Raw genomic sequence first — 21,639 nt, 5'->3', positions numbered from 1 at the left:
CCTTTTAAAAGGAGTGACAAATTCTACAGTAAAACCTTCATAAATGTAGATAATATACAAAATGCATTTAACACAGTGTCTGGCACATTCAACAAATGTTAGCTATGAAATCCGATTGACTGAGGGGAGAAAAAGTGCTTCTGAAGAGAACTTCTTCAATTACCGCAGGCTGTTCAATTCTAATTGACATGTTAGTTCAAAATACAAACAATTGCTGCTCAGAAAAATATTTATTTCCATCAGTGGGATAAAATTCTTCCCAAAGGTTTTGTCTGTGCCTGTGTTAGTAATAGGACAGAAAAAAACCTCGGCCCAAGGATGTGCATAACTCAGGGAGCATGGGTCAGGTGCTAGAAGAGGTGGGTCCGGGCTTCTCTGCTGTTCACAGGATGAGCGCAACTGGGGTAGCGCAGGGCTCCTGGCAGGTGCATCCCCTGGGCCCGCGTGGCTCCCTGCTTCCCGAGAGTGAAGAGAACAGGCGTCCTGGTCTCCACTGTCCCAGTGGTGAAACACACTGCGGTGTCCACCGTCTTCTGCACGGTTCTCTGTCCCAAAGCAGAATAAACTGACTCAGGGCCAGCAGAGTGACAGCAGCTCACTGGCCACCCCCTTCCAGGCCACATAGACACTCAAAAATGCACCCCTCACCAAACGGTCTCACAAAGTCACTTCTAACTGAAAAATGCTCTCAGCAGTAGCATTCTTGTTGTTTTAGTCACTGCAACTCTCATAATTGTCCTTATTTCAACCAAAGAAAAGGCAGATAAGCCCCCAGTGTCTCCAAGCTTCTGTATGCCAGCTGGAATTTGAGACATCCTCAAGCATTACTAAGATGTTTGATTTAATCCTTAATGATAACCTCTGTGCTACCCACCTGATTACTAAAACAAAACTGAAATGAGTTATCCTGGGTAGAATTGTAAATAATTTTTTACTTTGACCATGAATTCTCTAAGTGGATAGGATTTAGAGAAAAATGGAAGAGGATATTCAAAGAAGCACTTGGGAAATGAAACCTAAATGCTTTATCACTTGTGTACTTATTTATGCCATATAAAAATAATTTTTAATGGGGCTGAGTTGGGTAAAATGTGATTAATACAGAATGCCTTTGCAACATGGCAAAGCAGGGGACCACAGCTTGAGAGCCATTTGTGCTTTGAAGTTGTTTTCCTCTCAGCTCTTGTGGGCGGTCTAAGATCACAGAGCTGGGGCATCTCCAGTGTCAGAGAACTGATACTAATTCTCATATTCTTGCTTGGCCCAGCCTTTTGAAAAAATAACTTGAAATTACTTTCATTATGGTATATTAATTTTTAAAAGGCTATGGTAGTTAACATTTAAACTGTTACCCCTTATAGATTAAAAATAACATACTTCAGTTTTCTGAAAGCCGTATTTGGATCTTTAAATATAAATGCCATCCCCTTTTTAACTATACTCAAGCCTCCCATCAAAATCACTTAACTCTAGAAATTATTTTCTAAAGCAGAAGCAGAACACATATTTCAACTCCCACGCAGTAACACTGCAAAATTTGGTAACATCTGCATATTTTCTTTACTAATTGCAGTGTTAGGCTGAAGTTAATTATATGAAACTGATTTTTTTCCCAAGCCCAACTTTTATATATCACATTTAGTTTAATTGGTACTTTGAATAATAAATTGTTTTTTAGCTAGAGCATATTGTTTGATGTTGCTAATGAAATGATTTTAATGTTCAGCTTTGCTATTATGAGAAATCTTATTTTGCCCTATATTTTTAAATGTAATTCTCCATCGTAGCACACTAATGAACCTGATAACTACTTTCCTTTTTATGAATCTTCAGTATAGCATGATTCAAAAGCACTACAATAATGCAGCTATATGTGAATCCTTCAACTATAGCATATTTTTGTGCTAGTGTTCCTTGATAATATTTTTGCATTCACCATTCTTTTGTGCCACACATAATAGCACACACTCAATAAATTCAGGTTGCCACTGTTAATAATAAAGCCAATATGATCTTTAGATCACTTATAGGCCTATTTAGAAAAACTTGAGACAACATAAAATTTAACAGAGTTTATCTGGGCAAAGGATGATTCATGAATCAGAAAGTACCAAAACCAAAAGGAGATTATGGGTTTGCTGAAGCAGCTTGAACATTGAGCTTTTATAGGTTGAATATGGAAGCAAAGTTTGAAAAAAAAAAAAAAGATAAGATAAGAAAGGAAAAAGAAACTATTTGATTAGCTGGAGCAAGGTGTTTGCCTTAATTGTGTGTCACCCAGTGGGAGGTCCCAAGTAATAGAACCAGTCAGGCTGCTTATGATTGGCTGAAGCTTCATTCGCAATTAGGTGTATCAATGAATCTTCTAACAGAGATGTGAATAGTTTAACCTAAATGCAGTGACATGGATTTGGACAAATCCTGGTATGATCAAACTGGAGCTTCAGTAAAAATAACCAGTTACTTTTATGAAGAATGGATTAACACAGGGTGAAGCCAGGTTTAGATGCACCCTTCAAAAAATAATTTTGACAAATAAGGAGAATTAATAGGGGCTTAGGCAAAGATAATAATTGGGAACATTGAGAGGAATGAAAACATATGAAAAATAACTCCAAGAAACAAATATAGAAATGAAAGGTAGCTCTGAGATTTTAAACCTGAGTAAAGAAGGCAACAGTGGTTCCATGGAGAGAAATAAAAGAATTGGGAAAGGAAATTTTACATGAAGACTTCAGAATGTCCTGATTTCCTTTTCTCAGTCCAGTAAAGCTTGGCTGGAAACAATATTCACAGCAAATGGCCAGCAGCCACCATACTGAATAATTTGGACCTATACTAAATCTCAGAGAGTTTGGAGTGACGTTTATTTTTTCTTCGGCCTCTGGAACATCAGGGTTTTAGAGTGGCTCCTGAGAGATTCAATAATTGAAGCACTACCGTGTGATTAAATGCTGGTAGAAATATGCTGAAACTTTGGGAGGGAAAACACCTTGGATTTTGGTTGGATCATCAGTCTTTTGAATGGACATCGATGTTTCAGTTTATAAGAAGGTTATATCTAAGGCCGGTCGCGGTGGCTCACGCCTGTCATCCTAGCTCTCTGGGAGGCTGAGGCGGGCGGATTGCTCGAGGTCAGGAGTTTGAAACCAGCCTGAGCAAGAGCGAGACCCCGTCTCTACTATAAATAGAAAGAAACTAATTGGCCAACTAATATATATAGAAAAAATTAGCCAGGCATGGTGGCACATGCCTGTAGTCCCAGCTACTCGGGAGGCTGAGGCAGCAGGATTGCTTGAGCCCAGGTGTTTGAGGTTGCTGTGAGCTAGGCTGACGCCACGGCACTCACTCTAGCCTGGACAACAAAGGGAGACTCTGTCTCAAAAAAAAAAAAAAAAAGAAAAAAAAAAGAAGGTTACATCTAAGTAATGTGTATGATGAAATGTTTTCTCCAAATTAGAGCTTTCTTCTTATTAATTAGATGGTTTTTTAATTTATTTTTTGCTTTGATACACTCATGGAGTACAAGTGTTATTTTGCTACATTGACATATTGTGTTGTGGCGAAGTCATGCCCTTCAGTGCCTCCATCACTGGAGCAACACGCATGGTGCCCACCAAGAAACCTCCCATCCTTTCTCCTTGCCCCTAACTCTCTGAGTCTCCATTGTCCATCATTCCACACTCTGCTTCCATGTGCACACATTATTTATCTCCCGCTTATAAGTGAGGACATGCAGTATTTGTGTCTAGGCTGTTTCACTTAAAATAATGGCCTCCAATTCCATCTATGTTGCTGCAAAAGACATGATTTTATTCTTTTTATGGCTGAATAGTATTTCATTGTGTATATTTACCACATTTCTTTATTCACTCTGTTACTGCCCTCTGAGTGGAGGTTTTTCCAAGTTCTTGCTGTTTGTCACAGAAAAGAATTTCAGGATGCACCACATAAGCCAAGCAAGCGAAAGCTTTATTGAAAGCAAAAGTACACTCTCAGGGAGGAGTGGACAGGCTCACAAAGAGCAGCTGCACTGAGAGGAAGTGTTTTAGATCTTTTGTAATCTTACTAACGGGGAAAAATATTCAAGGCCACAGGGTTGGCTTTTACTGAGGATTTGGTTAGAAATTCCTAGAATTGGGTTCCACCCCATTTTCATACTTTATATGGTAGTTTTGGAACTGTCATGGTGACTTCAAGAGCAGAGAAAATTTAAAACCACAATGATGTTGTAAATGATGTTGTAATTAGCCAAAGTTCATGTAAGGTGGCAGAAATAGCTGACAGGTTGGTTCTTGCCTGTGGTTATCAGCCCCTCTACTTAACTTCTGCTTGAGAGTTGTTTACTTTAACACCTGCACCTGATCTTCAAGCCCCTGCATCCAGTCTCAGCCCTGTCTCCTCCTCTGACAAATCCTCTGTTGATGGACACTTAGGTTGATTACAGATCTTTGCTATTGTGAATAGTGCTCCAAAAAACATACAAGTGCAGTTATCTTTTTTATGCATTATGTACTAGGGTAGATACCTAGTACTGGGATTGCTGGATCATACGGTAGTTCTCTTTTTAGTTCTTTGAGAAATCTCCATACTGTTTTTCATAAAGGTTGTACTATTTTGCATTCCCACTAACAGCATATGAGAGTTCCCTTTTGTCCACATCCTCACCAATATCTGTTATTTTTTTTGTCTTTTTAGTATGGTAGTAGCCATTCTTATTGGTATAAGATGATATCTTGTTGTGGTTTTAATTTCCATTTCTCTGATAATTAGATATTATCTTCCAATAAGGTCATGTCACTAAGACAGATAAAATAGGTTGTATAGATTATTGTTCAAAACAAGTCAAAATAGCAATGCATAGTTTGAAAAAATTCAAATGAGAAGTTTAATAATAACCATTTATTTAACAATTACTATATGTCAGAAACTATTTTAAGTATTTTATATCATTGTTTGATTTAATTAGCAAATAATCCCATGAAATATTTATTTTTATTATCTTCATTTTCCAGATGAAAAACTATGGCCACAGAAGCTAAGGAAATTGCCTAAGATTATGCCTAGTTAGGTATAGAGATGGGTGCAGAATTAGGTCTACTGTGATTCTGAAGTCCTTATTCTTAGCTGTCACACTGTGTTTGTCTCTTCCGGCTTTAGTGATCAAACAATATGATTGTGAATTTTAGTGAACCTTTCAGGACTCTACTCACAAAAGATATGATTTTTATCATGTGCAAAGAAATAATGTTTCATTTATAAAATATGCCACTGAATGTTTAGCAACCTGTGTTTTGACATCACTGGCAATAGATATTGATACCTTTATTTATTGAACTTGGCTCAATGCTGTAATAAATTTCTAGAAGATGCATATAAACATATTACAATCCTTTTGTTGCCTTGGTGAACTTTATTGTGACCCAAATGATCCACAAACATCCTAAACTTAGATTGGGAATGTGGAAAATTATTTTATAATTGTTTTAGGAAAAATCCAGGTATTAGCAAAATATTCTGAGATTCCAAATGCTGTTAAAAACAGTAACAACAACAAAGTATACCTTTGAAAAATCTATACACTGAATAAAATTTAAAAATAAATATATGACATCTGTATTTGTATGTACATGACAGTTTGTGTGTATCTGTTTCTAACTAAACTTCTGTTTCTTTAATAGGCACAGAATGTATGCTAAAGAATAAAAATTTTATTTTTTCTTCATCTGTAAAACTAATGCAAAATTGTTTGTTTTGTCTTCTCACAGCTGAATTTCTATTCCTCCTGTGGGGTGTTTATCTCTGCTATGCAGTGCGGACAGTCCCATCAGCATTTCATGAGCCACGCTATATGGCCGTTGCAGTTCACAATGAGCTCATTATCTCTGCTATATTCCATACAATTAGGCAAGTGATCTGTAGAGCTAGTAAATAACTGTTTTATTTTTCTGATGTGTTGCAATTGAAATAGCAAAATTGGGTAAGATACATAATATTATAGAAAGACTTAAGAAAGATAGTATTTTATAAAGTGACTAATTGTGAGAGAAATGACACATGAATAGGTTTTTTTCTTCATTCTGTTCTTAGTTTCTTCTGCTGTGTTGTTTATTACCTTCATTTATTCTGAAGATTAACTCAATGTTATTGTATTATCCTAAACCACTTATGGCAATATAATTAGATATTGTTTATTATATGTAACACTTATTATGAAGGTATAAAGCAACACATTATAAAGCAAATATAGATAACTCATCTATGTTTTCATTCATCTTTAATATGCTAGTTTATATGTTTAAAATCTTAATATTCAAATAGATAACTTACATGTGTGCATTATGCTAAATTAAAAAAAACTACTTCAATCTGATGACTGGGTTATTATGTGCAATAGGGTTTTGTTATCATCACACACTTAGCAATGAATTTCTGAAACAGGAATGTATGGCCTGGCACCCTGTTTTGTGATTATCCCATGTGTCTCTATAGCAAATGAGTTCAAAGGATGAAGAAAGTGGCTTATGATGAAGTGAACAAAATGAAACAACTATGACTTCTGAGAAATTTTTTATGATTCATATTTGAAAATGAAGTGAAAATCTCAGGGAAGAACTGAAAAAAAAAAAGAATTCTATCATTTGAAAAGCAGCAAAAAGATGTCATTCAACTGTTTGACAGATGTTGAAAGTTAGGACACACTTAAGAATGTATTTAAAAGTTTCGAGTATATGTCTTTGCCCTCAGTGGAAAGAGGGAATCCCTCTTCTTTGGCTTCATTCCTTTCTTGGCCATCAGACTTCCCTGGAGATCAGTGGGAATGGGAGTGGGGTGGGAGCGGCAGGCTGTGGCCCACAGGACACTGATCATCTCTCACTGGACTCAGCAGTCAGAAGATGCTATCTTGCACCGTCAGGAAGAGATGATGCCAGAGAGCAGTTGGGCCTGAGGCACAGCCTACACTTTTTAGACTTTTAAGTAAGAACAGAAGGTATATATGGTCTGACAATCCTGGAAACTCCATCAAGAGGCCAGGAATCAAAGGAATTGGCCTTCTAGCCTTGTCTTCCCCTCTCTTAAGAGAGAGGAGAGAGAGAGAGAGAAAAGATTAGAAGACAGAGAAAAGATAAAAATTGAGGAAAGATAAGAATGAGGTTTAAACAAGGAAGGAATGTTTTTTCAGTTACTCAGACTAGAACTGAGAGAGGGTGCCCTTGGTCCACGGTGTCTTGAGCACCAAAGAACACTTGGTCCTGGTACCGGAGCTCCAAAAGCCTTGACATCGTTCCCAGATCATATTCCAAGTAAAGCTACTTTTTTCTTGTTTCCAGATTATTAAACATGTATGTTTTAAGCTCTAACAAATGTACTTTTTATGACTAATTACAAGTTAAATATTGTATTACACCAACTAGAATTGCAAACCTGTAGGAAGGCTTCTTACAGATGAGTTTAAATGCCTTCTGTGGTCACAATGTGACTATGTAGTACAAAGGGTTGTCCAATTTTGTTCTGCAGTAAACTACTAGATTTCTTAGAAGCAAATGAATTGACCACATAATTATATTCAAACATTTAATAAACATCCTTTCTATCTTAAGATTTACTCTATTCAGTTTTCATTATTAAATTTTTTTTCAATAGATTCCAAACTCTAAACTGGCCCAGGTCATTTCAGAAGTAGGCATTTTGAATTATTTTAAAATGAATTTTTCAAAACTTTAATAATGGTCAGGTGGTTCAGTGGCTCACGCCTGTAATCCCAGCACTGAAATCCCTACTTCAACTTTGTTTAACCAGCATTTTCCAAACTTAATTGATGATAGAATCCCCCAGCCCTCATTCGACATCTGGTAACAGCAGCCACGCTTCAGAAAATACTGTTTTCGTACTGATTCAGGGAACAGGAAATATATATTAGATACTAAATGAAAACCACTTTCCAACTTCGCTTTAAATCTTTCCTACAAAGCCCTAAAGAACCCATCCACCCTGCCAGAAGAATCACATAAGTAGGAGCTGGGTTCACGCAAACACACGCTCTGCCTGGACGGCAGAGCCACATTGAACCTGACAGATTTGGTGCTGAGTAGACATGACACACACACAAGATCAACTTTCTTCCAAACAACCGTGTACAATCCTATCAGTTTTGAACAGGGAGAACTTCCAGTGGTAGCAAAGTGACCCAGAAAGACTTTGGTAGGCTTAGATATTTTCATAGACAAGCCTAACTAAGCCTAAAGAAGAAGCCCTACATCTTAAGTTCCAAATTTGACCTCCTGTATCTTTCTACCTAGACCAGATTGGATCAGATGGTGGTATGTTGGCTATAAAGAATCAGAGAATACATTATCTGCTTTCTCTTAGAAATTTAATTTGGATCAAGTAATAGAATTGTAGTTTAACAGAGTAAATCTACAGAACACTGATTTTAGGGGAATGGAAAGGGAGCAAATGATAGGCAATAATAATTAAAGAAATCTGACATGTACAATATCTTATTTATATGGACTCAATTCACATATGCTATAGTTCAAACATTTCCAAGTCTAAGAATAAGAAGCAGTAACCTAGTAATTTAAATCAGCTGGATCCATGTTGGTAATTTCTTCCTTGAATGAAATAATATTAAATAAGGATTCTAACTTCAGAAAAGATATTTTCTATCAATATAGCATGTTATTTCTTGTCTGTTTAAAATATATAATTATATATACATATATAAATGAAAAATTTATACATTATATACAGATTTACCTTCATTCATACCAAATTATCAGATTGCAAAAAAACAATGTCAAAGGATTAAGTCTAGAAGGATAAATAATGCAGAGTAATTTTTCCCAGTCTGTTTTAATCCTTTACTTATTTTTAGTGCTAAGCATAAAGCAAGCCTGTGGGAATGTGCAAGACTTTTAAAAGTGTGCTTTATTTTTAACCTCAGTTTTCAAATATTTTATACTCCTGGCTTTTAGACCTATTTTTAAAAAGATGAAATACTCCTTAAAAATAAAGCTTTAAAAGTACTGCAAAAACTAATTTTTCTCAAGGTATTTCTAGTCAGAACTGCAACCTAAAAAACCTGGCAGTAATTTGAGGCTCATTAATTTGAAGGTAATTAATGTCTGTATATTTCAAACTTTTTGTTTTATTGGAAGAGTCACTATTTTAATTTAAAATGAATGTAACCATTTTCCTTCTAGATATTGCCATGATAGCTTAAAATTGACTTGTATTGGCATTCGAGATAAGAATTCCCAGTACATGAGGATCCTTTTAGACTGCAAAATGCAGCTCCTTTAATGTATCTTCCTGCCCCGGGACTGGCAGTGACTCCCAGGAGGTTGGGATTATATCATTTTCCAGGGTACATTATATGTTACTTACATGCCTCAGAGAATGGAACTTGTTACTAAGTATGATGACCCTCTTATTAATAAACTGCTTTAAAAAATCTCGCCTGGCCCAGAAAAATAGGTTATGTCAAAAGTATCTCATCCCTGAACAAAGTGAATATTCAGCCACATTCAAGACACATGTAAGGCCACTTTTCTCACAAAGGTGTTAGTGCAAATGATAATCCAGCAGATCCTTTCTAATGACCTGTAAACTATCTGAGCATTCCGCATGTTACCAACTCCCTGCATGTTACCAGTCTCTTTTGTTTACATCTCCAGACCCGGGAATAACTCTCCATATTGAGCTTCCATTTTAGCTTGATGTCCTTGGGGGAGTGGGGTGGAGTTGAAAATAAGGAAGAAATCCCACCGATGGCCATTTTGTTTTAAATATTAATAAGTGTAAGTGTTCATGAATATGGTATAACACAGATATAAAAATTAGTTTCCTCCCTTTTTGGCCATTTATATATGTTTCATGATTGTGATATCATGAGCATTTTCTTAAGATGTTAACTTTTCAAATTTGATGATGGATATCATTGAAACAAAATTCTAATCCAAAAGTGGTAAAATCTCATATTTAACTTTCATGGATAAACAATGGAAGGGACCTTTATAAAAGCAACCCCTGGTTTCTGCATAAAGATGAATATTTAAAATGTGAGCTTTGGTTTGTACATGCACCTATTGATTTACAAAAGTATTCCAAAATTACTAGAGTAGACCTCAGTACTGAATTTCTCCTCACTGTATTTCCTGCAGTGCCATCCTGGAACACAACTTTACAAATTCCTCAGTAAGATTAGATTTTAAATACTAAATTTTAAATTATTTAAGATAATTTGATAATTTAGCAAAATTTGTTTTGAAAGTGCATTTTATAAACCATTAGTATATTCATTTTATTCATTAAATTGTTTACTGTTTAAACCTTTGGTATCATTCACAAAGACAGATAATTGTCCACTTTGTTCTTAATTCTAATTAATGTTTTTAAATAAAGACTATTAGAATCATGAATAATTTGGATGTATCGTATCACCCAAATTTGCCTGAAACCACCAATTTGTAACCTACTCTTTGTTTGAATTCACATGTATTCACTGTTTTGCTTTGTGGAGTCCACTTACACACAAAGTAATAATCTTGGGAATTATTATGCTGTCTTTCTTACTATTGTTAATCTAAATAAATAGTAAAGAATTCATATCTTAGACATCCAATTAAGGTTACTTAGATCCTTATTTTTCTGTGATGAAAATATATGCCATAGAAATAGCAATACAATTTCTTTTTTCTCTTTCTTTTTTTAAATACAGTGAGGAAAAGAGTTTCCAAGTATCCTAGTGTTTTAAGTACAGATCTTAATCTTGAATTGCTAACTCAGTGAATTCTCATTTCAGATTTGTTCTTGCCTCAAGACTTCAGTCTGATTGGATGCTGATGCTGTATTTTGCACATACTCATTTGACTGTGACAGTCACCATTGGGTTGCTTTTGATTCCAAAGGTATTCTTCTAATGTTATTTTTTTCTTGCAAGACAATTATTTTAAATGAGCATGCTGTTGTTTCTCCTACAGACAAAAGGAGGTATGGAAATTTGTATAACACACTAAAATATTTTTAAAGCTCCCTCCTCAGGAAACTAGATGTCTGTCTTAAAATATCTGAAATAGTTTTTAAATCACAGATGATGGGTTTTAAAATTAAGGTATTTTTCAGTCCTTTCACAAACATTTTGATGTCTACGTATGTTGTAATTATCATGGGTTCAAGGTGGCTTTTATTGGAGCTATAACATCAAGATCATTTTTTAAAAGAACTATCCTAAGAATCATGTTGTCTGGATTCATATTCAGAGAAGTCTTGTGTTTGAAACATTAAGGTAATTTTTATGTGAACAGAAATAAATAATTATAATATTATGTATAGAAGAATCTTGATAGTGATAGATTCTGACAAAGACTTATCCAGGCAGCATAATGAAGTGAAGAAAAATGGGCCAGGACTCAGGCCACAGGCATTCGGGACTCAGGCCCCGCACTAGCTTTGTAATGTTACATGGTGCTAGCCAAGACTTTCCATCTCTCCGAGTTTCAATTTCTTCATCTGTGACATGCAGTAAGGCTTCTTGGAATAAAATAAAATAATACTAGAGTTTTGGGGGAAAAAAACATATTACACAAATTGTGGCATTACTGTTATTTTCCTCTTTTATTCATAGAGAAACATATTAGAACACCATATATCTTATAAGTGCCACGTAATATAATGTTAGCACAGCTCAAACCAGAATTGTGATTTCTTGTCTTTCACTCCAGGCTTTCCCTGAACTCTCACAATTAACCAAAACATTGAGATTCAGCCTGAATGAAAAGGCCAAACAGTTGTAAACAGAACAAAATACCTATTTTATTCCCTACTTGAATTACATCAGCTAGCTACAGTTTTCATAGATCAGTCAGTTACTATAGTTTATCTTAACAATTGTAATATTTTGCATAATATGATTACACATTTATTAGACAGGGTTATTCATTCAATAAATTGTTATTGAGCTACAAAGAAAATTGAAAATATTTGTTCATACAAAAAATTTGTGCATGAATGTTCGTAGCAACCTTGTTCATAATACCCAGAAAGTAGAAATAACCCAAATGTCCATTGATTGATAAACGTATAAACAAAATGTGGTATATCCATACAAAGGAATATTATTTGTCAATTAAAAGGAATGAAGTACTGATAAATGCTATAACTTGGACAAACCTTGGAAACTTTATGCCAATTGAAAAAGCCAGACACAGAAGACTGAACATTGTATTATTCCATTTATGTGAAATGTTCAGAACATTCAAATCTGTAGAGACAGAGGTATATTAATGGTTACCACAGACAGGGAGAAGGAGGGACAGAAGTAACTGCTTAATGGGTACAAGGTTCTTTTTGGGGTGATGAAAATATTCTGGAATTAAATTGTGGTGATGGTTGCACAACCTTGTGAATATACTAGCACTGAATTATCCACTTTAAAATTGTACATTTTATAGTATGTATGTGAATTCTGTCTCAATAAAAAGATAATTTAAAAATATTACTGAGGGCCTTTGCTAGGCACTGTTTCATATCCTTGGAAGAGAGTAAAGAATAGATGAAAATATGTGTTCTCATGGTATTTCTGTTCTGGAAGGGGAAGGGGGAAACAGACAAGATAAACATTTAAAATAGTGCTTTACATAGAGATAAATATGAAGGAAAAATAAAGCAGGAAATGGACAATATCTGACAAATGACTAAATCTTAAACTCATCATTGTCTCTAAGACTTTGCTCATGAAAAAAAGTTCCATACTCATAACTAACCTCCTGGGGATTTAACTAGTAGCATATGACATTTTGCAGGACAGAGTCTTTATCGTAGTCACCATTTATGTCCTCAAGTTCATGTCACCTGTGGGTCCCACAAATGCAGGTAGAAGAGTGAAGGAAAGATTCACAGTTTCTGTGGTTTTTTTCAGTTGTCTTAATTATAAAACACCCATTATTACTTAGAGAATTGTCATTTCACAGTATCTCATATTCATGTTCACCTGGACAGTGGATATTTTAACAAAAGGTGACATTAAAATATCTCTGTATCATCAAAAAGTGAGCTTTTAATTTTTTTAAGGAATATTTGACCAATGAGAAACTGGGAGAATAGAGAATTCATGTTCTCTAAGCTGATCCCTCATTTCATAAGACAGTCACTTGGTTTACAACCCAGTGTGACTGGTTGGTTTGATTCTCCTTCCTGCTTTCCATCATTTAGCCAATGTTCTCTTCCCAACTACTCCATTTGAATAACAGAAGATAGCAAGAGCACACAAAACCAAAAAATGTCAAAAACCACATGAAAATAATCAAAATATATCAAAACATGATGGAGGAACTTGAGAGTAATGATGAGCTTGAGGAAAAATCTGTAATCTCAGTGACTCTTTCAATGTAAACCTAGATAACATCTAGCCCAGCGCTCTTTAGGCCAAGAGGGCACTGTGCTCCAGAGAAGTTTTGTGTCTTAATATTTCTCAGATGCCAGAGTTGGGCTGGAATTCAGATCTTCTGTCCGCTGAGTTTTGAAAGTATCTTTTTTGAAGCTGTATGTAATAGACTGAAATTCACAGTCCTGTCACTAGGACCAATTGTGCCCATAGATGAACTACATCCTCACCTACGTGAAACACAGTGACAAACACAAAATGGACCCCACTGCTCAAAAAATTTCCCATTTAGCTTCCAATGAGTCTAAATTGCTCCACTTAGAGAATAGTTCTTTGGATTGTTCTACTTATTTCTACTTGCAAAATGCAAATACACCATGGAAGAAGAGTAATGTAAGTAAACACTGGGAGTCTGGAGAAGAGACACTGGTGAAAATTGGAGTCAGAGAGGGGCCAAGTGCTAATATCGCCTCACTTAGGAGCTCCAGCACATAACGTGGAACGCAGAACACAAATACAGGAGCAACTATTTGGAAAGAGTTTAGTGAATGAATTCAGCAAGCTGAAAAAATGATGTTAACATTAAAACCTTTAGAATATTATTGAGCTGGGCTGGGTACGGTGGCCCCATGCCTGTAGTCTCAGCTACTCGGGAGGCTAAGGCAGGAGGATCATTTGAACCCATGAGTTCAAGGCTGCAGTGAGCTATGATCACACATGTGAATAGCCCTTACACTCCAGCCTGGGCAACATAAAGAGATTCCCATCTCTCTCTATATATACTTTTTTATGTATGTGTGTGTATATATGTTGTGTGTATACAGATATAGAACTATACTGTGTCTTACAGTAGGCTAATGTCTACAGCTCATATTTAATATCCATTGCAGTTTTCACATTCAAGCAATAACCCACGAGATGATATTGCTACAGAAGCATATGAAGATGAGCTAGACATGGGTCGATCTGGATCCTACCTGAACAGTAGTATCAATTCAGCCTGGAGTGAGCACAGTTTGGATCCAGAAGACATTCGGGTAACGCCAGTACTATATTTTTTCCTATTTCAGAATAGACCCATTTATACAGGCAAGCATGTGTGGGTTGGGGGTGGCATGTATGCATAGGTGCTCCTGTTTGTATATATGTGTCAGAGAGAATGCATGTTTGTGTGTGGGCTGAAGATATCAAATGCAGAGTTCATCCAATTCTAAAATGTATAGTCATGTTATGAGTTAGAATTCACAGGCTGTTTCAACTCTTGTAGCAGCCTGGCCTACCTTGATGGTCTTGACTGACCTATTGGCAGTCAAAATGATGGACTAATTGTACATGTTCCCTAATATGTGCTTATGACACCTTGCTTATGGAAAGGTGGGATAGATCTGTGAGCAGAGAGCCTGGATTATTTAAAATAATCTGTGACAACATATCAGCATATGAAGGAAGAAGGTGCTCTTATTAACCAATGGGCTAATCTAACATGAGGCGTAACTTTATCAAAGGCTACAGGATGCTCCCAATGCTATTCAGGGATATGGTGTCAGTAAACAATGCTGTGTTTTGTTATGGTCCAGGTTCAGTCCAGTCCATACAACTTGAAAAGTTCAAAGTACTTGCTTCATGAAGCAACGGTAGAATGCATGAGTTCGTATCTTATGGTTCAAAGTTTATGTGAAACAAAACACAAAATAATCAGAAAGTACTAATGAGAAGAAAACTGATGAGCACAGATGTTAGGGAAAGCTGTAGAGCACTTGCCCTAAAGAGTTCAGGCTTATTGAATTCCAGTACCATTTAGTGATGTCATCTGGCTGAAATGCTAAATTTTATACCTGTTTGAATCTTCTCTTTTTCTGGCAGGATGAGCTGAAGAAACTGTATGCCCAACTGGAAGTGTATAAGCGCAAGAAGATGATCACAAATAACCCCCACCTCCAGAAAAAGCGGTGCTCGAAGAAGGGCTTGGGCCGTTCCATCATGAGGCGCATCACTGAGATCCCAGAGACTGTCAGCAGGCAGTGTTCCAAAGAGGACAAGGAGGTCGCGGACCACGGCATGGCCAAAGGCACTGCCCTTGCCAGGAAGAACCCGCCGGAGTCTTCAGGTAACACGGGGAAACCCAAGGAGGAGTCCCTGAAAAACAGGGTCTTTTCGCTCAAGAAATCCCACAGCACTTACGACCACGTGAGAGACCAGACGGAGGAGTCCAACAGCCTCCCAACGGAAAGCCAAGACGAGGAGGCCACGGAGAATTCCACGCTGGAATCTCTGTCAGGTAAAAAGCTGACACAGAAACTTAAAGAAGATAGCGAGGCCGAGTCCACAGAGTCGGTGCCGTTGGTGTGCAAGTCAGCCAGCGCCCACAACCTCAGCTCCGAGAAGAAGCCTGGGCACCCACGGACGTCCATGCTGCAGAAGTCTCTCAGTGTCATAGCAAGTGCCAAGGAGAAGACTCTGGGATTAGCTGGGAAAACCCAGACAGCAGGTGTGGAGGAACGTGCTAAATCCCAGAAACCTCTGCCAAAAGATAAAGAGACAAACAGAAATCACCCAAATCCAGATAACACAGAGACTAAAGACTCTGCGCCCCCAAACCCCAATCATGTGGAGGAGCCCAGAAAGCCTCAGAAATCGGGGATCATGAAACAACAAAGGGTCAACCCCCCCACTGCCAATTCTGACCTGAGCCCAGGCGCCGCCCAGCGGAAGGACAACTTTGACATCGGGGAAGTGTGCCCCTGGGAGGTGTACGGCCCGAACCCTGGTCCCGTGCCTTCGGAATCTAAAGCTCAGAAACACGTGTCCATCGTGGCTTCTGAAATGGAGAAAAACCCAGCTTTTTCCTTAAAGGAGAAATGTCAGTACAAGCCTAAGGCGGCTGAGGCGAGCCAGCAGCCCGGTCAGAAGGGCGCAGATAGGGCCGCGTTGTGCGCGTGGGAGAGCCAGGCCCAGCCCCTTCTGGAGCCCGACAAGCGGTTCGTTTCCCAGACTCCGCTTCCCCCGGGGAGGGCTGACGGCGACAGCCCCGCGTGTGCGGGGCAGCGAGAGGAAGCCACCCCCAGGGCTGTAGCATCGAAAGTAGAGAATGAAAATCTCGGCCGAATAGGAGACCAGGAGAAAAAGACATCTTCCTCCGAGGAAAATGTGCCCGGCTCCTGTAACTCCAGCACTAACTTCCAGAAACCTGTGCCGTCGCGCGCCGAGGTGTGCCCGTGGGAGTTTGAGAGCCCAGATCTACCAAGCGCCGAGAGAAGCGTGGCTCTCCCTGCCTCCCCCGCGCTAAGCGCACACAAGGCAGCAGGGCCTCGGAAGGAAGAGGCCTGGGATGCCTTCAAAGTGTAGCGTCCCTAAAACGAAGAGGAGGAGGAGGAAACCCCGGGTTGGGTATGAGACAGAAGGTATAAGCATCCAAACGTCCCGGTCACGGGAAATACGACAGTGAGGTAAGGTCCAAGGCCTGGCGGGAGCAGCCGCATCAGAATGGAGAAGTCAGACTTTGGCCAAAAAGAGTCATTCCCCTGGTAACACTAGGAACGCTTTTACAATTCAGCATGTTTAAGGGGAATAGCCCACGATGTCTGGCCCTGATCAATATTTACCTATGGGACGTCGAAGGTCCTGAGCGAGCCAAAGCAGGAGACACAGAAGACAGAGCAGATTTTGCAAAGAAGAGAAAGGCATAGGCACATACGACCGAGATTCTAAGTACCTGACTGAAAAGAACTTACGTTACCTATTTAACCTTGATAGCACTGCTAACTTAATGCATCCCAAAAACACCTTTTATATTAATGATTGCTCTCATTTTCTTATAAATGTATGTTTCAGTACATGTTGTGTCTCATATTCAAGCATTCCAGATTGTATAATTTTTGCAAATAACTTTGGTATTATGTGACACAACACAGTTATGCAATCTGCAGCTACCCAATTGTTATTGCAACTTACAGAATACCTGCTATCTATCAACTTTAGTTGATTCTTGAAGTATAGTAAGCTTTCTCTGGCTTGGAAAGCCATAACTGTTATGATAAGAACTTTTAGTTTGGGCTGTGGTTTATATATTGTGAATTTGAATTTGACTCTATTATTTCACATCATGGTTTGTTATACTGTCTTAATCAGGGTTTTTTATACAAGTTGAGTTACTTGTTTTGCACTTCCTGTTAGGACTCAGAAGCTTTATTATTATTGGAGATCAAGTGGTCCTACTTAGTCATACGTCTCGATAAGTTAAGGACAACTTATCCGTTGTTTATTCAAAGTCAGAGATAGAAAATGCCTTCATCCCAATTAACTGTCCCTTTTAACTCTTTCAGTATTTCATACTTAGCAGCATTTCCTAAGGAAGAAGCTAAGAGGGAGAAAATATACTGTGCTTTATTATTACCATTAGAAAGGGAAGACTCTAGGAATGACATGAAAATTGTAGCAGTAGTACAGAACCAGGAAGTTTGCCTTTCAAAACTAAGACAGAAAGGTTGCTCTTGTTAGCACTTTCAAGGGATTATTTTTTTAAAGAGAAAAATTAATGATAGCATCAAGATCATTGTATGGATATATTTTTATTATGCATTCTGAAAATATATTTTAAATTATCTTAAGCTATTTATTCTCATAAAATCTTATTCATTGCTTCAGCAAGGGGTAGAACTTGCTGGACTCAAATCCCAAAGAGATTTTATAACCTGATTTATTCAAAGCCTATAAGGTGGTATGGGCTGTACATTCTCCTAAGCACTGGAAAACTTACAAGTCTTGCAAATTGCCATTGCGAGCCGCTAGCTCAAAATGCAAAGTATAAGGTTTATTTGCAAGGCAAAACAGTCCCCAAAGCATATTTTATAAAACTTATTGCATTCCACACTGATCTCTTGGCATGAAAATCCTAAGCTGCTGACTTAGCCCTACTGATGTGATCATGCAATGAGATTCCAAAGCTCGGTCTCATTTTATTTAAAGATGAATCACTTAAAAATAGAACCGAGACTTCCCTTTCTCTCACTCTAAGCATTGAAGTATCAACTGCTTATTTGGCCAAGACACTTCTAGCCTAAATCACTGTTTTTTATTTCATGAGCAGCAAGGAGAACATGCTAGAAGGATAAAAGATGGGAAAAGGGAATCAAAGGTGGATATGGGGCTGTTCTTAAAGAATATTATCCCAGTGGAAGGTAAATATGAATTCTTCATATTCATCATCACAATTTTCTCAGTGATTTTTTCAGGAGTAAGTGAGCACTTCACTGTTTTGCAAAGCTGTGCACAAATCTTCTCGCCCATTCGCTTGCTGTGTGCTTTACTCAGGTTGGTGGGGTAGGTTTGAAAAGAGATAGTTCTATTTTTGTGTGTTTCCTTCATTTATTTCTTTCAGCCCTTCCTTTTCAATTAAGGCTTATATGCTTGGTGTCCTACCTTAAGGTATATTCATGAATTTGGTTTGGAATTTCTAGACCCACCTACTTGTTTCATTTATGTCTGCCATCTGTTAGTACTCGATTCATTTCTTGAGAAATAAGCGGTCAAGCACCAGGGACTTTTTATTGCACTTCAGGATGATCCTGCTAGAGATGTGGCTTAAAAAAGACTTGCCAAATTACACCTTAGTGACATTCTACAGTCCATAGATTATTCTCCACCAGCACGTTTCAGTGAAGACCTAGGGTCTTTCCTAGAGTTTCATTGCCGTCACTTATCACCAAGAGAAGTTTAAGTCTGCAATTCTGGAGGTTATTTTCCCAGACTGATAATAAGAAGGTGAATAAACACTATTAAGGTCACAAACATTTCTAGGTTGTCCTTCTCAATGCATGTGCAGGCTGCATCCTGTCCTTGTTTTTCAGCCAGGGTTTATAAATAAGTAGATTTATACCAATCTTAATAGAACTGTATATTTTATGCAAGAATTAAATGCTTTATGACTTGAAGTATAACTCAACCTATTGTAAACTTTGGTGGCAGTATGGATTTGAAACTCGACAGTTCTCTTGTATTTGCTTCCTAGGTTTCTGCATGCAAGTGACGACAGGTAGGACTGAAAAAACACTGCCTTTTGACTTCTAGCATTTAGCAACCGAGAGTTGTAGAGTCAATAAAACTGTAAGTCTCTTCACTTAATCTGTGGTTCTTCTAAAACTATTATCTGAAATCTACAGCATCCCACCATGAAATATTTGGTAAATTTATGTTGTGCCGTGTTGCAGCATGTAAATAATTATAACTTCTCTGCAATAAAACATATTTATATGAAAGTGGTTTGTTGTATGTCCATCTATTTAAAATTAAATTCATTTCATCTAATCAACTCCAAATAAACCTTTGGCTTTTGGTATCCTTATGCACATACATCCTCATATTGCCTATCTACGGGAACATGTGATTAGCCAAATGTGGCCTCAAATATACAAGTAATCTGCTAGGGCCAATAAAACCCACGAGGACTAGTGGTTTTGATTGAAGAAAGCTCTGCCCAAACTAATTCAGCTACCTTTTTTTTGTTTCCTCAACACACAATATCAGACAATCCCCTAAGCAGTGATGATATGATGCAAAGATAAACAAGACCTCCAAGAACACTCAGGTCCATAAGACTATCCATCTAGTCGCAGGCATACTAATACACAGACAAGCATAACTAATTCAAGGAGTCAGGGAAGGCTTACTAGAGAGTTCAAGTTCACGAGGCTGAAATCCTGCAAAGGCAACAGGTGTGAAAGGGAAGGGGCGTAGACCGGAGAAGGAGCTGTGCACAGCCCTTCATGCTGTGCCTCAGGTGAACAGCAGCTTTATCCTATAGCACTGGGCACTGTGACCTATCAAAGGATCCTTTGGGGACAAGCCCAGAAACAGACAGAAGTGGGAAGCGAATAGAGGCAGCCAGTTAGAAGCCTGGAGACAGTCGTGGTGAGGGAAGATGAGGGCCTACGGAGGGAAGGGAAAGATCGTTCACTTATCAAAATCACATGTCCAGATAGGTTTATTGTTTGTTATACCTATGTGAAGTGAGAAAAAATCATTAATTAGGCAACTATGTCATATCTAAATGTCTCTTCTAAGTTTGTTGACATTTTGGCTAATTTCAAAAGCTTTGAAAGCCCTCTCTGCAGACCTCCCTGCAGGCTCCTGCCATCTGCTCATGAGAAGAGCTGGAGAACAGGACCCCAGGCTCATGCCCTGGGAGACCTTGGTGCTGACGTGGCCTGGGAAAGGAGGAGCTAAGGGTTCGTGCCGTGTGGACTTCAGTTTCTCAGACATAGCTGCAAAAAGAGAACCGGGTCTGGTAAGAGGGCAGAGTAGGGACCTGGTCCCCACTTTATCCCTGTACCCCTCTTTGCTTGCATGGGGCATAGCAGTTGCCCTTTCCCATCTGTTCACACCATTGGCACCTAGAGAATTTTCAGTTATTGTTGGAATTCCTTAGTCAATGGCTGTGTGTGTGTGTGTGTGTGTGTGTCTGTGTGTGTGTGTGTAGTTTCTCTATTCTAAATTTAGAAACTTTCTGTTAAAAAATACCTCAGGGAAACATTTCTATCACACATGAACTTCACCACACAAAAAGTAATAATGTCAAATCTATTATCCTAAAACAATGCAAGTTAAGATTTTCTTTATTCTTTCAGCATACTCCATCCTTACCCCCTAACTAGTTGTGAAGACAAAAAAAATCTTCCTAATTTTGGTGATTTTCTCTTTAAACATTTGTGTCTTGCAAAGTATGGGGCAAATTCATGTTCATTGTATGTTCTATTGCAGTGTTAACTGGTTAGAAGGCAGATAATGAAATGTATGAATTGGTTTTTAATTTATCTCTTTCCCTGTGATGTGAAAATAGTATATTGCCAGAAATAAAACTGTCTGATCAAATGAACATGGAAAATAAAGGATAAATATAGGAAAAGATTTGTGCTACACAGTAGTCATATTCCTAGAAAGAAAAATAAGTATGCGATAGGAGGTTCATGCCAGTCCTTGTAGAACATACTTCTATTTCAATCCAATCAGCAATAGAAAAGGCAAAAACGCCCTCATTTGCACAAGCCAGAGAAAGATCCAGTTTTTCCCCAGACATAGCAAGGCTTTTTACTTTTTCATGCCTTTTGTGTTTGCTCTTTGGTCCTCCTGAAATTCCTTCCCCTTCTCCCTGTCAACAACTTAAATATGCTTTAATATTAGGATGATCGTACACTGTATTGACCAGAGAAAACCTCAGAGAGCAAAAGGGCAGTGTTAAAAATTACACCAGGATAACA

At 37.9% G+C, this 21,639-nt stretch overlaps 1 protein-coding gene across 1 annotated transcript in view; it reads left to right on the top strand.

Moving 5' to 3' along the window:
- The window catches only part of GPR158 (G protein-coupled receptor 158), a 349,181-nt gene extending 328,341 nt beyond the window's left edge, over positions 1-20,840 (top strand). The window contains exons 8-11 of the mRNA XM_012777345.3: positions 5,769-5,907; positions 10,808-10,913; positions 14,278-14,424; positions 15,251-20,840. Coding sequence (XP_012632799.2) covers positions 5,769-5,907; positions 10,808-10,913; positions 14,278-14,424; positions 15,251-16,732 — 1,874 coding nt within the window. The 3' untranslated portion in view covers positions 16,733-20,840. The remainder of the gene's footprint in view (positions 1-5,768; positions 5,908-10,807; positions 10,914-14,277; positions 14,425-15,250) is intronic.
- The last annotated feature ends 799 nt before the right edge of the window (positions 20,841-21,639 follow it).

The sequence above is a fragment of the Microcebus murinus genome, chromosome 25 (genome assembly GCF_040939455.1).
Source record: "Microcebus murinus isolate Inina chromosome 25, M.murinus_Inina_mat1.0, whole genome shotgun sequence".
NCBI classification, from domain to species: Eukaryota; Metazoa; Chordata; class Mammalia; order Primates; family Cheirogaleidae; genus Microcebus; species Microcebus murinus.
Note: the sequence above shows the minus strand (reverse complement) of the source record. Positions and strands in the feature narration are given on the sequence as shown.